The sequence below is a fragment of the Lissotriton helveticus genome, chromosome 10 (genome assembly GCF_964261635.1).
Source record: "Lissotriton helveticus chromosome 10, aLisHel1.1, whole genome shotgun sequence".
NCBI classification, from domain to species: domain Eukaryota; kingdom Metazoa; phylum Chordata; class Amphibia; order Caudata; family Salamandridae; genus Lissotriton; species Lissotriton helveticus.
Window position 1 is genome coordinate 1,127,528,641 of NC_136071.1, and position 16,204 is coordinate 1,127,544,844.

Consider the following 16,204-nt stretch of genomic DNA (forward strand, 5'->3'; position numbering starts at 1 on the left):
CCTCATACTGTTGCCACCTGACAATCAGGCAGTAGGATAAGTCCCGCCGGCTCTGCCCCTTCGCTTTCAGACCATGGTCGCTTACCTCCCCCGCAGGCTGATCTCCGGCTTTCCGGTTCCGAGAGCTGCTCCTCGGCCCCAAGTCCCGGTGAGTCGCGGCCCCTTTAGGGCTGGGCCACCGCGGCCTGGAACAATATTGCTTTCCTTTCCAAATATTTTGTAATACAAAGGTAAAGTGCCAGGCAATATATTTTTTAACTCGTTTTTCTCGCTGTACGTTAGTTTCCTTTTGTGTCTATCCTGCTTTCATGATGCAGCACTCGAAAGTCCCTTAGGGTATATTCACGCTACACAAAATGAATAAGCTAATAAAATAGAATCATGTTCTATTATTGTGACCAGAAAACATGACGCTTCAGTATATTCGTAAATCATGTAGGGAAGAAGCTGTCTGCACGCCACTGCAGACTTGCTACTTAGCAAAATTCTTAGCTATGTATGAAGTTTGAATCAGCAACTACAACACATCAGGTACAAATAGGAATAAACCGATCACGAGGGGTAGCAACTTTCTTTCACGCCTTTAATATCTTGCATTTACAACGTGGAAGTAACGCCACCTTGTGGAAAGTACTAAAATGTGTAGAAAGGAGACAACAGAAGAATGGATGTGTAGAAAGGAGACAACAGAAGAATGGACTTCTTGGGGGTGTTTGTCCGGCAAAATGTTGACCTCTGGTCAGTTAGAAACCGTTGACGAGTTCCCCACTGCATGTGCCTTTCCCTGAAACACGGAAACTGTTTTTTGCTGAAGGCTTGGTATATTTGACATCTCTATAAGTCCGCTTGAATGTGCTTATAAATAGTGCAGGCTGTTTAAATGGTGACTATCGTACGTGTATTTATTTGGGAAGTCTGTCCCTCACATTTGGAGGTAACCCAGCAACATGACGTTAAGGACTGTCATGCAGTTGGAGTCAGATTTAATTTTCATTATGCATGTTTCAAATGTGACTTTTATGACTTGCCATGTTTTCTTTCTTTTTCGTAATTGGTCTGTGCTGGTGGCCTTCGCTGTTCCTTGTTTTTTATAGTCATTAATTCGCGGTAGCAGGACAAAGAAACCCCCTGCCATGGCTTACATCCACAAATAGATGTATTTCGCCCCATCCTTCCCACACAAACCTTGTTTTATTCTTGTGTTGCCACTTATCAGAATCGTCTGCTGCGCTTGAATGGCATATATTATCTCAGTTTCTTTAAAACAAATAAGTAAATCTTGGATTTGTTGGCACGTGCTTAAGCTGCCTGTGGATGTAAGGGCTCGTGCCATTTCTTTCATTGTGTTCCTCCATTTATTGGGCCTTTTGAAGCATTCTGTTATGAATACTATTTCATGTTCTCAGTATAATGCATCCATATGTTTGTACTTGTAGGGAAAAAGGTGCCACACAGCCATTGTGAAATTCTCATAGTGCTTGTTTCTTATTTGAGATCCGACCTGCCATTTGCACACACGGTTGACACTTTTTAAATATACAGCTGAGGCACAAGTGTAAAAAAAGTTTATAATCTCTGTGAAAAGAAGAAGGTGATCTAAAAGCACATTTAAAATTAAAAGTAGCATAAAGGTCCTCCTGATATCCATGAGACTGTTTTAAGCCAGAGCCAAAGAAAGACATCAGCAGCACTAACACAGCTACCTCTTGACACGCATTTGCAATGCAATAGGTCTCGCATTTTTTGTGCCTTTCTGCCCTCTGCATCACCTCATCATCACTCCACGCTACCCCAGCATCACTCAGCACCACCACATTATCACTCAGCACCACCACATTATCACTCAGCACCACCACATTATCACTCAGCACCACCACATTATCACTCACCACCACCACATTATCACTCAGCACCACCACATTATCACTCAGCACCACCCAGCGCCACCCAGCATCACTCAGCGCCACCCCAGCATCACTCAGCGCCACCCCAGCATCACTCAGCACCCCCCGAGCATCACTCAGCGCCACCCCAGCATCACTCAGCGCCACCCCAGCATCACTCAGCGCCACCCCAGCATCACTCAGCGCCACCCCAGCACCACTCAGCATCACCACAGCATCACTCAGCACCACCACAGCATCACTCAGCACCACCACAGCATCACTCAGCACCACCACAGCATCACTCAGCACCACCACATTATCACTTAGCACCACCACATTATCACTCACCACCACCACATTATCACTCAGCACCACCACATTATCACTCAGCACCACCCAGCGCCACCCCAGCATCACTCAGCGCCACCCCAGCATCACTCAGCGCCACCCCAGCATCACTCAGCACCACCACAGCACCACTCAGCACCACCACAGCATCACTCAGCACCACCACAGCATTATTATTATTATTATTATATTTAATTTTATACAGCGCACAGCTACCCGGAGGTTTCCCGGCGCTAACCAAACAAGAGGGGACAGTTAATTGCGGAAAAAGGTCTCTAAAGAAACTAGATGGTCTAAAGGTTGAATAACCAGGTCTTGAGGTCTCCACGGAACCTAAGATAGCAGGGTTCAGAACGTAGGGAGAAAGGTAATGCGTTCCACAGGGAGGGAGCCAAGTAAGCGAATGAGCGACCGCCCATTCTGGCTCTCCTGATGCGAGGGACCTGATATCTTTCTTGGGTTGACGAACGGAGAGTACGGGAGGGACAGTATTGATGAACCAGAGTACTTAAGTAGGAAGGGGCAGTGCCTGACTTAATACGATGGATGAAACAAAGGGCCTTAAATTTAGAACGGTTTTCAATGCGGAGCCAATGAAGGCTGCGCAGCGAAGCCGAGGTAGAAGAGGTTCTAGGAAGATTACATAGTAATCGAACGGCCATATTTTGAACTGTCTGGAGTTTGCGCGTTACCTCCTTGCACGTACCCAGAAAAAGGATATTCCCATAGTCCAGACGAGCAGTAATTAACGCCTGGACCACGGTTCTCTGGGTGTCATGGGGAAGCATCCATATGATTTTTCTCAGCCACCTGATGATGGTAATGCAGGTGGCCGAGACCTTGATCACATGTTGCCTCATCGACAGCTGATCATCAAATACGATGCCTAGGTTGCGAGCTGTCTTGGAGGGAACAGGTGAGGAGCCCAATTGCTGTGGCCAATGGTGGGGACCCCAGAGTGTGGTGTTGGGGCCAAACAAAAGAAGCCCGGTCTTGTCCCCGTTTAGTTTTAATTTGTTGTCATGCATCCAACTCGCTATGTTATTAAGACCAGAGTGAAGAGATGAGGTAGAGGAATTTTGACCTGTGGATAATGAAAAGATGATTTGAGTATCATCAGCGTAGGAATAAATAACGAGTCCGGCTTGCTCTGCAATGGTGGCAATGGGTCTAGCATATAAGTTAAAGAATAGAGGGCTCAAGATAGAGCCCTGAGGGACACCGCGGGTGGAGTGATGAATTTTTGAAACTGAGGAAGGGGAGAAAACTTGGAACGTACGGTCAGAAAGATAGCTGGCCACCCAACCGAGCGCGGAGCCACTGATGCCGATGGATTTTATGGCAGTAAGAAGGATGGAATGAGAAACAGTGTTGAATGCGGCACTCAAATCAAGTAGGATGAGTGCCACTGTTTCCCCTTTGTCTACCTGGCATCGAATGGTCTCAGAAACCCCGAGAAGAGTCGACTCGGTCGAGAAGCCAGCCCTAAAGCCAGACTGGGACGGATGAAGGAAGTTGCTAGCTTCAATGTAAGTGGTGAGCTGTTTATTAATGAGCTTTTCCAGGATTTTAGACCAGACCGGAAGGAGGGAAATGGGACGAAAATTAGCTGGATTGTTGGGATCGGCATTGACTTTCTTAAGTAGGGGCACAATCATCGCGTGTTTCCACGTACTCAGGACCTTAGCTTCTCTGAGTGAGGCATTGAGGAGTTCTAAAATTAGAGTGAGTGTAGAGAGGTCAAGAGTTAGAAGGATTTAATGCAACCCAGGATTTTCTGTAAAGAAATGATAGTGAGAGGGTCCCAAGCCGCCAACTGGGGCGACGAAAGCGGACACGTATGCATATTGGTTTCAGGTTCATCCAAGGGTTCAGACATGTCCAACTCAGGGGAGGGTGTGGTGTGTGTGTGAACTCCAAAGTTAGCATAGATGGTTTCGATTTTGGTCGTAAAGAATTCTGCCAGGGAGTTGCATTGCGTTTCGACCAGGCATGGGGCTTTGGGCAGGCAAGACATGCCCGATAGTTCTTGCACAGCTTTAAATAAGGCTGTAGGTCGATTCTGAGCATTTAAAATAGTACGATTAACATGCTCCGCCCTAGCTATTTTACAAAGAGAATGGTATTTGGTAAGAGCATCTTTGTAGGTTTGTTTGGCCCCAAGATCATAGTGCGCACGCCATTTACGCTCCAACTTTTTACATGTAGGTTTCTCAGCTTTTAGTTGTTCAGCAAACCATGGGGCAGGGGGGTGATGAAGGTTATGTTTAATTTTGCGTAGGGGGAGACAGGTATTGACCGCGGAGGCTAGCCAACTATGCAGAGCAGCCGCCTCCTCAGTGTTGGCCATATTGGTAGGAGGTCTGGTGTTCTCGAGACAGTTTAGTTTTTTAGGATCTAAATTCTTCTCGTTTCTGCTAGCCCTAGGGAGCGTGGAATTACCAGGGATGTTCGGTGCCCCGTCAGATTTTATAGAAAAACTAAGTATATAGTGATCTGACCAAGGAATGGGCCTGGGAGTATTACAAAATATGGTGTCTAAGTTGGAGAAAATGGGATCCAATACATTTCCTGCCTTGTTAGTGGGGCCAGAGTTATGAAGAGAAATATTAAGTGCTGCTAAATCATGCATGAGATGCGTGCTGGTGGGACAGGATGCATCGTTAAGATGTAAGTTCAGGTCTCCAAGGACCAGGAAATTAGTTGAGTGCAAGAGTAGTGGGGCAATGTAATCCGGAAGTGAAGAGGCCCAAGTACTGGCTGTACCGGGTGGGCGGTAAATGAGAATGCCAGAAAGGGTGTAATTAGGGGAGAGCAGCAATTTAAACAAACCGGCTTCACAATTAGGTATGGCTAAGTCTTCCCATTTGCACGAATAAATTCTTTTAAAAATGATTGCTAAACCGCCTCCCTCCTTATCCACTCTATTTTTACCTACATAAGTGTAGCCATCTGGAAGGGCAGAGGCTATGTCAGGGCCAGAGCTGTTGTTCAACCAAGTCTCCGTGAGAAACATAGCGGCTGGTTGATCGGAGATGATAAGGTCAAAGATGTCATTCCTGTGTTTCGGTAAGGACCTGCAATTGAGACTAATGAAATTGAGGTCAGGAGGGGAATTAAGCGGTATGTGCCGTGATGGGTTTTGCAGAAAAGTGGAGAAGGTGATTTCCAGCGAAGAGGGACGGGATGATAAAAATAAGTTGCACTCAGGGTAGCTTAGAAGAGCGAGATGGCAGGATAGAGTCAGGTGACACAGGCATTGTGAAGGCCTAAGGCTCATCAAGGTCTCACTGGAGTACAAAAGTATGGAGTTTCGAGAGGCAAGGGGGGTGGCCCCTGGTCCCGTCTGGTCGCGGACGGGCGCAGACGGGCAGGACTCTGGCACGACTCCGGCGCGCCACCGTCGCGCCCGCTGCGCTCGTCCGCTGGGCGTCAGCCATCACATCAGTTATGTAGGGAGGAGGGGGCAGGAAGACTAGACCGCTCCCCCCGCCTCCGCCGGAAGTGAGTGCCAAAAGAGGAAAGTAAGACCTCCCTCCACACCACGAGCACGGCTCGGGGAGTAACGGGGAGTGGGAGATACACAAATAATTATACAGTTACTGTAGCACCAAAATTAAGGACACATAAAGATATTACAATACACAGGCGCCTGGTGAAGTGCCCCTCTGCCCTCTCACAGCAGCGTGCACCCCAGGAGCAAGTAATGCTCAGGAAACAGATAAAAATTCAGTCGGTCGCAGTGCGAGCACCACAGTCGTGCCCCCTGCCTAAAAAGTGACACGATTAAAAATTAAATGCAGCGCAGAGTAACACTTCAATCGTGCCCCTGCAATGATTTGCGGATCTGATCTAGTGCAGCAGCTAACGTACCCTCTCTTAGTAGGTCCTGGTGCCAAACACACTCCAGCGTTATGTAGGGAGGAGGCGGCAGGAAGACTAGACCGCTCCCCCCGCTTCCGCCGGAAGTGAGTGCCAAAAGAGGAAAGTAAGACCTCCTTCCACACCACGAGCACGGCTTCGGGAGGAACGGGGAGTGGGAGATACACAAAAAATTATACAGTTACTGTAGCATCACTCAGCACCACCACAGCACCACTCAGCACCACCACAGCTTCACTCAGCACCACCACAGCACCACTCAGCACCACCACAGCATCACTCAGCGCAACCCCAGCATCACTCAGCGCAACCCCAGCATCACTCAGCGCCTCCACAGCACCACTAAGCGCTACCCCAGCATCACTCAGCACCACCACATTATCACTCAGCACCACCACTTATCACTCAGCACCACCACAGCACCACTCAGCACCACCACATTATCACTCAGCACCACCACATTATCACACAGCACCACTCAGCACCACCACAGCACCACCACAGCACCACTCAGCACTGCCACAGCACCACTCAGCACCATCACAGCATCACTCAGCACCACCACAGCATCACTCAGCACCACCACAGCACCACTCAGCACCACGACAGCATCACTCAGCACCACCCCAGCATCACTCAGCGCCACCCCAGCATCACTCAGCACCACTCAGCACTACCACAGCATCACTCAGCGCCACCCCAGCACCACTCAGCATCACCACAGCACCACTCAGCAGCACCACTCAGCACCACCACAGCACCACTCAGCACCACCACAGCATCACTCAGCGCCACCCCAGCATCACTTGGCACCACCACAGCACCACTCAGCGCTACCCCAGCATAACTCGGCACCACCACATTATCACTCAGCACCACTACATTATCACTCAGCACCACCACATTATCACTCAGCACCACTCAGCACCACCACAGCACCACCCAGCACCACCACAGCACCACCACAGCACCACTCAGCACCACCACATTATCACTCAGCACCACCACATTATCACTCAGCACCACCACATTATCACTCAGCACCACTCAGCACCACCACAGCATCACTCAGCACCACCACAGCATCACTCAGCACCACCACAGCACCACTCAGCACCACCACAGCACCACTCAGCACCACCACAGCACCATTCAGCACCACCACAGCACCACTCAGCACCACCACAGCACCACTCAGCGCAACCCCAGGTTATAGGTGTCACATTTGCGAAAGTTATAACTATTGTCATTATAAATGACGAAGCTATTAATTTAGCTATTTTCAAAACCAACACATAAATAAAAAAATTGTCATTTACAAGACCAATAGCTCAAACTTTCCTAATGCGAGACCTATTGCATTGCAAATGCTTGTTTTCTTATTGCTACTGTTTTAATTTTTATAGTTACAAATATGGACATTATTTTCACTAGGATAGGACGTTGATTTTAATAATATCCTAAAAATATATTGCTCGTGTGTAATCTTGAGTATGTCTGTTCATGGTGATGAGAGATTCAGAACCCACTACAACTAATAATCCTGAGAGTTTCACAGGACTGACCATTACCCAGAGCGCACCATCCTCATTTGGTTCATGGGCTACAGTCCACTGGGTTTTCTGTCTCTAGTTGGTAATTTGGCATCAATCCTGCACTTTTACGAGAGGATCTAGAATTGTATGGAATTGAAAAATGTTATCACTTTTGAATAATTGCCTGGCTTTGTAAATACAATCATTGCAAAGCCACTAGATCTAGCCAGTAAATGGAATATATATTGGCATTGCCAGTGCTTATAGAGCGAGATTAATAGGGTGGGGGCATCCGGGGCACATGCACAAAGATAAGAGCACAGAGGCATATACCAGCAATAAGGGTTAGAAGGAAACATTAGGTGGCACACCCTCCTAAACTCCAACCATGATAGTGGATGTGGTGGTGTGGGAGCCCTATGTTGGAGCTCCATGCAGACTCTGATTGTGGGCTACTGAAGCCAGCTTATACACCCTCCTCCTGAGACCGACCTGCTTAAATCCACTATGTCAGCAATCTCCTTCATCCATGTGCTTAGTATGCTGACTTGCACCCTGCATTGGTGAGTGCCAGCCTTCTGTGTGCCAGTGGTTAGTGCCTCCTCTTGGTGCACCCTTCAGGTCGATAAAGGTGAAACCGTGGCACTTATTCTCCTTGATTTAAGTGCAGCGTTTGACACTGTCTCTCATACCATCCTTTTAAATACCCTTCAATCATGTGGCATCACTGGCTCTGCACTTAAGTGGCTATCCAGCTTTCTATTGAATAGGACTTTCCAGGTCTTTTCCTCTATCTCGAACTCGAAAGTTCATGTTGCTCAGTATGGTGTTCCTCAGGGTTCCATACTGAGCCTTTTGCTCTTCAATATATATGTCAGTCCTTTGGCTAGAATAGCTGAACAAGCCGGGCTCACAGTATACTCTTATGCCGATGACACCCAGCTCATTTTTTCACTCTCGGCTAAATCTAACAATAACACCTCTCTGCTCCAATCCGGGTTGACAAACATCGCAGACTGGATGCACGCCAACAAACTAAAACTTAACGGTGGAAAAACCGAACTCCTCCTCTTCGGTAATAATAAAACCCTCTGGGGCCCTCAACATTGGCCGTCAGAGATGGGATCTCTCCCGTCTTCTGTGCAATCCGCCTGGAATCTTGGCTTCATTGTCGTTAACCAACTGACATTGAGGCAACAAGCTGGCAAGGTAGCTTCTACCTGCTTTGTCATCCTGAAATGGCTGAGAAAAATCCTGTGGATGCTTCCCTCGCCCACCCAAAAAACTGTAATCCATGCTCTTATAACATCACGACTGGATTATGGAAATGTTTTGTATTTGGGTGCAAGTAAGGAAGTGCTGCACAGGCTACAGGTGGTACAGAACTCCGCCGCTAGACTGCTTTGCAATCTTCCCAACAGAACTCCCATTTCAGCCTTACTACGTGATCTCCACTGGCTTAGGATTGAAAATCGTGCCAAATTCAAAGCTCTGTGTTACATGCATAAGATCAATTCTGATGAAGCACCACATTATTTAAAGTCTTTAGTACAGCAATATTGCGCTTCCCGCCTTCTTCGATCCTCCAATCAGCACAAATTCCAAACCCCTAGGATCAAAAGAGTCAGAATGGGTGGACGCTCTTTCTCCCATCTAGCTTCATCACTCTGGAACTCCCTCCCCTATCATCTACGCATTGAACAACACTATCCTAAATTTCGTAGAGACTTAAAAACTTGGCTCTACAATCAATAGTCCCTTTCTCTGACTGCTCAATTTCTTTCTCACTCGCCTCCGTTCCTAGCGCCGGGAAACCTTCGGGTAGCTGCCACACTGTATAAATGCAATAAATAAATAAATACATGAGGGCAGCCTCTATGGGTACTCCTATCACCTGCACAAGAGTCAGAGATGCGTTGTCCATTCTTGGCTCTATGCAAGTATCCCCAGTGTAAAGGATCATCGGCCTTTCTGAGTTCACATTTGATGTGTGGATCTTGATAATTGCTACTTTAGTATTCCACTGAAATGATTAACAATAGAGAGTCATTCTTATAAACAAGGCTGGACTGTAGTTAACACTCTAGGGAACACAACTGTGCATGCCTGTTGCAAAACCCTCTCCACTTTATGTTCACATCTGAGGATAAAAAATACATATTGCGCTATTGTATTTTATTGAGTTCACCTAGGTAAAGTACTGATAATGTTACTTTTTATGTTTTAGGCTGAAAGTGATGGAGCGAGAGTTGAACAATTCGTGCATTGAGAAATTTTCACTACGAAGACTCCACAAGGAGACAGGGGTCTCCAACACACAGATGATAGACTGTTGCACCAGGCTTCTGAAGGAGTCGCTGCCTCACCTGCAGGGCATGCACCTCTGTGTGTCCCGCTTTTACTCTGTGCTGCAGGATGGGGACCTCTGTATTCCTTGGAACTGGAAGAGCTGAGAGGAGCCCTGTGATGAACATGAGGTTGTTGGAGGTTTATATGTTAATACTATGACCCTGATTACAAGTTGGGCATTTAATACCGTCCCGTGCATACGCCCCTGTTTTCTCACGGGACCGAGATACAAGTTTGGTTTTATTTAACTCATCCGATAATTATCAAATGTGTTAAATAACCCAACATTCGTTACATTTCGGCAGGTCGAACCTGGCGTAATAGAACAAGGGAAATATGTGCGGTATTTTCCGTGCCATGCGGATGTTGGTGTGTTATGCTTATTATTCCCCAATAACTCGTAATCGGTTCTATTTATTGCACCTGATAAATAAACCCCAGGGTATCGTTATATACCAGCTGTGGTAAATAGCACCTATACTTGTATTCAAGTCCTGTGAGTTTTTATAGGGGGTTTTACAAGTCTGCGTCCACATTTCAGTGTTGAAAAGCACCCTGCTCTTGTTGATGCTGCTAAGGACCTTGGTTATTGACTTCTTGGCAGTTTGAGCTGCTTTGTGCATTTCTGGTCAGTTTTTCTTTCAAGAATTTAGTTAACTGGAGAATAACACTTATATGTAAAACCCAGTCTAAGAAAGAGAATCCAAAAATTATCTACGAATACAACAAAGATGTTTTCCTGTATATAAAAAAGAGCTAATATATTTATCTGCAGTATTATAGTTATTTAAGTACAGAAATGTATGTTTTCGTACAGTGGTTACCAGCTGCTGTCACTACCATACCTGTAAAAAGGAAGAAAGGTGTTGTAATTGTTTGTTCAATAAACAGTTAACAAATACAATACAAAAGTTTCTATCTTATATATCTAACTTGACAATGTAAAATAATGTAATCGAGTAGAGCATTGAATGATTTATATTTAGAATTCCACTCTACAACCCAGTACAGGACATACTGTTAGTCCATTTAATGTTTAATTCGTATTAAACTGTTAGATTTGGTAAATGACCATGTCTTACCTTGGCATAAACCATAAAAACACACCATTCCCAATGACCCAGTTGCTTTACCTTCTAGCTTTCCCTCCTGCACAATGGGTTGAATTTCAGCTCAAGCAGGCAAGGCGACGTCTTCTCCTTGAAAGGTGACTCTGCACTCCCCTCAAGGGACCTCTGAAGCAAGGAAAAGGACTGTCCTTGTTTCATTAGGCCCGTTAGATAAAGAATGACAGCTGTGCTGCACCGTGGAAATCGCGGAGCCTGTTTGAAATGCACATATGTTGAAAGAATGTGTGGTCTGGTATTGAAAGTCCCATTCGTGAAAATAAGTCCAAAAGAAAAAAAAGAGTAAAAATTGTATGGAACATAAGACAGCGGCACCGCACGAACTGTTGCAGCTTCCTTGGCCGAAGTATTGTCTGAGCGATGGTAAGTTCCAAGTGGAAGGCTTCCAACAGGGCCGGACTTGGAACTCAAAGCTGCCCTGTCCGTTTTATAGGGGATGGGGGCACAAGTGTGAAGCACTGCTGCTTTTGATCTGGGGGCCGATATTTCAGCACTACTGCAAACCTGCCGCCCAGTAACAAAACTGGCCCCCGCCACTACTAAACCAGCACCTATCCTTCCAGCCCAATGCACCCTACGGCCTGTCCAGCTCTGGCTTCCAACATGTACTCACACTGCTTAGTAATTACTGGGGATAACTTGGCTTTCCAATTATGAGCGCTGACCAAACCAGAAGCTGCCCTAGCATAAAAAGGTCAAGCTGCATCGAGTGCATTTGTGGTTGCCCAGAACAATTGGAGTCTTGATGACCATTGTGAATAGATAAGTGTGGACCTCAGAAACCCTATGACAAACATTCAAGGCATATGATTGCTGATAAACTATGGGTAGTAGATTGATGGTCATTATTTTCGTTTAGGAGTTGTAAGGTTAGTATGCAACTTTTGAAGATCGAAAGAAGTCAGTACCTCAGTGATCTTAAATCCCAAACTCTTGGACCAACTTCCTGAACATTTGTGGATATTATCTGCTTGCAGGTCATCCAACATTGGCAGAATTGTGTGATTGTGTAAGACTTCTAAAACAGAGATTAATGGGTGGACACAGTGCCGGCTTTTGGGCGGAGCGAGCGGTGCCACAACATCGGGTGCCAAGGTCAGTGGGGAGTCATCTGTGCTTTGAAATCAACACCATTTGCAGTGCCCAAAAGCCTGCACGGAGTCATAAAATAAAATAAAAGGTTTTGTATGAACGTTCGGGAATTTCATTTAATTGATCTAGGCACATAGAGCCGAGCTCTCCTCGCACCATCAGTAGGTCTTCTTACCTCCTTGATTACTAGAGACATTCAACGACAGCTCAATTTTGTGTAATTCACTTTCAGTTTGTGAATTGAAACAAAGTAAGTTGTAGGCAGGGCTGGCTCTGTGGCAGTGCAACATATATTGTGGTTTTAAAAGCACCTGCGGCTGCATTCTTTGCCTCCAACAATTTTCAGGCAACAATAAACATGTCTTGATAACTCCAGGGATTAATGTTCTTTCTGGAGAGAGAGATCCGATCTTTGTCAAGTGGAAGTTTTGATTCATCGTAAGGTAGCACAGAGGGTTAATATGCCTGCTGCAAAGAACGTGTACAATGCACATCACAAAGAGCATATAATATAAGTAAGTCAGTAGGTTACTGCTTTTGTCAGAGACATCCTATTGTTACTTGCAGTTTATAAGTTCAAATCCTAATGTAGAACAGTGAGCAATTAACTGTCATCAAGGAGCTGCATGAAAACTGCATGGTATAGGTTAGAGTGTTATGATTTAATCTCCAGTCTGTCTTATGTAAGGTTTCCCACACACTGATTTACACTGGTGTAATTGATTCAGTGGGGTGGCAAGGGGGGCGATCCACACCCAGCGGAACGAGTTTTGGGGCAGCGGCCTTCCCCGCTCTTACCTGCTGGGGCCGGCTCACATGCTTTGTTCCGGGGAGCCCACCCTGGCACAAAGCGGTTTCTCTGCCCGCACCGGCATGGGCAGTGAAACCTTTGTTTGTTTCCGCTTGGCAGGAGCATTTTCAAAACTCCTGCCAATCGGGAGAAAACACGAAGTCTGCTCCTGCCGCCATGGAGCAGACTTTTGCTGTTTCTCTGCCTGCAGTTACTCGGGCAGGGAAACAGATCAAAATATTGCTCCTGCCCGGAGGAAGCAGCATTAGGAGCTTTTCCCACCTGGCAGGAGCAATGCCAGCTCCCGCTGCATGCAGGTAGCTGACCGAGCCAGCGGGACCAATTAGTATATGGTGGGTGCCCTGGGCGGGCACCAGGACACCCACCTTTAAGACGTGCAGGCCCACGGGATGGGGGTACCTGGTGCGATAAGTGCTATGGGAGGGGGGCCACACAACCCCCTCCTCTTAATTGTTAGTAATTGGGTTGGAGCCCCCAGGCCCTAAGAAGGCTTAGAGAGGGGTGACCATACAGCCCCCCTCCTATTTTATTAAAATTAATGGCCATGGGTGATGGAGTCCCCAGGACCTACCAAGGCTTGATTTAAAAAAAAAACGACCCTGGGGGATGTGGTACAGGGTCCCCAGGACTCAGTAAGGCTCCGTGAGAGAAACTGCGCGGTCCCCTCCTCTTTATTTTTAGTAATGGCTCTGTGTAATGGGGTCCCCAGGACCTAATAAAGGCTTGGGGAGGAGGGCAACGTGGCTCTTGTTATTTAAAAAAAAACTGCCCTGGGGGATGTGTCCCCATGGCCTAACCAGGCTCAGGAGAGGGATTACGTGGCCCCCTCCCCTTAATTTTTAGCAATGGCCCTGGGGATGAGGTACCCTGTAACAAGGCTCAGGTAGAGGGGCTGTGCTACCACACTCCCTTTTAATTAAAAAAATTGCCCTGAGAGATGGGATCCCTAGGGCATATTAAAGCTTAGGGCAGGGGGTTCATGTAACTCCTCCCCTTAATAAAAAAAAGGCATTGGAGGATGGGGTCCCAAAGCCCTAATGAGGCTCAGAGAGGGGGTCCATGCAGTCTTCCTCCTCTTTACAATCTGTATGGCCCTGGGGGGATGGGGTCCCCAAGGCCTTAATATGTTCGGGGAGGGGGACCACAAAGCCCCCTCCCCTTTAAAAAAATAAAAAGGCCCTGGGGCACGTGGTTCACAAGGCCCAGGCCCTGTGGCCAACTCTCTGCCTCGCATGGTGAAAGGCTGCGTTCACTGAGGTTGGCTGCCTTTGGGATGTTGGCCACAGGCCAGTCCCTGTGATCAACCCCCACCACACAGCCCCCCCTTTCAATATAAAAAAACGGCCCAGGGGGTTGGGGTCCACAAGGCCAGGCCTTGTAGCCAGCCCCCTGCCGCACATGGTGAAAGGCTTTGTGCACTGTGAGGTTGGCTGCCTGTGTGCACTGTGAGGTTGGCTGCCTTTGGGGTGTTGGCCACAGGCCCGGCCCCGCCCAGCCACATAAAAGCTACAAAGCCTATAGCTGAGCCAGAGCCAGGCTTCAGGCTTGAGCCTAACTCGCCAACCTTTAGTAAACAGTAACAAGTATTTGCAATGCAATAGGTCTTGCTTTTTTTTTTTTTAGTTAAAGGTATTGGAGTAAATGACAATGTCTTTTTACCTGTGTGTTTTGGTTTGGAATGTAGTGGATGTATGAACAGAGACACAGCTGCAGCACTGCCTAGAGGACTTAGAATGAGGAATTACCGATGAGAACCAGGTAGCAGCACTGCCTAGAGGACTTAATGCCTTAGCAGCGTCCGTTATTTCGGCGCAGTGCTGGTCGTTTCAAAGAGTGGGCGGGGCCGCGTTGGCAGTTGAACGTTCGCAGCACCAGCCAGGTAGTGCTCCGAACGTTCAGCGGCCGACGGCAGCAGCTATGAGGTTAAAATGTGGGTATTTCCGACCGGACAGGAGTAGCAGCTAGCAGCACTGTGTGTAAGACTTAGAAGGAGGAATTACCAACGGGACCAGGTAGGAGCTAGCAGTACTGTCTGGAAGACTGAACGAGGAATTACCATGAGAGCAGAGTAGCAGCTACCAGCACTGCTAAGAGAACTTATAATGGGGAATTACCGACGGGACCAGAGAAGCAGCTGTAGCACTGTCTAGAGGAAAAAGAACAAGGCATTACCACTGAGAACAGAGACATAGCAGCACTACCTAGAGGACTTAGAATGATAAATTACCACTGTGACCAGAGGCCTCTGGTCAGTATTGTGTCACTGTTAATGACCTATCCCCTTCCCTCTTCTTAGCTTGTGAAACATCAGGGCATCATGTTTGAAACGCTCAATGGGGCACATTTTGCATGTTTGCCAAAGTTTCAGATTCTATGTGTGACGATGTCAAAATTTCAGTGTAATTTTTTTTTTTTTTTTGTAAAATATAAGTGTAATTTTTTTTTTTTAACTCACTTTATTATCGACTGCAGTGTGACAGGAGCAAGTACAAAATACTTATACATCTATACAGTCATTTTTTAATGCTTCCCCCACATCCGTATCGATCAAGAACGAGGAAAAACCTATATTCGTACATGCAAAAAATACAATGCAGTCTTGACTATAGGAAGCACATATTTCAATCCTCCCCCATCCGATCGTCACAGGATCCTGCTATGTATAATCCAATTATGAGGATGCATTATTTTCACAATAAACAATTTAGTAAACTTGCTCCTCCTAATCACCCCACCCCCACCCCCCACCCATTCCTGGTCACTTCCTCCCAAAATTTCAGTGTAATTATGAGTGACATTTCAACGACTATGAGTGACACTTTCTCGTGAAAAAAAATCAAGCAATTAAGACTGGGAAAACATATAAATATAAAAAAATGACACCCATTTGAGCAATTAGGCACTCTAAGAAGATCTTGAAACATGTTCAAAGCAAGTGATCTTTGCAGCATGTATTTTAACCAAGTGCGCTACTTTATGGTGAGTCAAAACTGCTACTAGACAAGTAACTCTCCAGCAGGAGCTTTTACACTCAAATGTTATGTCTAAGCACAGCACCCCCTCCAAAAGGATCTCTGTGGCAAAAGCAATAACCCACTGAGCTCTCTACAAAAAATACAGTTCGGTGATGGCAAGGTACAAGTTCTTTGGTGCAGGCATGTTAACCCTCTGCGC

At 46.7% G+C, this 16,204-nt stretch overlaps 1 protein-coding gene across 14 annotated transcripts in view; it reads left to right on the top strand.

The window, feature by feature from the left end:
* TCAIM (T cell activation inhibitor, mitochondrial) overlaps window positions 1–10,911 on the top strand; it is a 566,063-nt gene extending 555,152 nt beyond the window's left edge. For all 14 annotated transcript variants that reach the window (XM_078663911.1, XM_078663923.1, XM_078663917.1 and 11 more), the window contains one exon: window positions 9,879–10,911. In XM_078663911.1, coding sequence (XP_078520037.1) covers window positions 9,879–10,104 — 226 coding nt within the window. In that variant the 3' untranslated portion in view covers window positions 10,105–10,911. The remainder of the gene's footprint in view (window positions 1–9,878) is intronic.
* The last annotated feature ends 5,293 nt before the right edge of the window (window positions 10,912–16,204 follow it).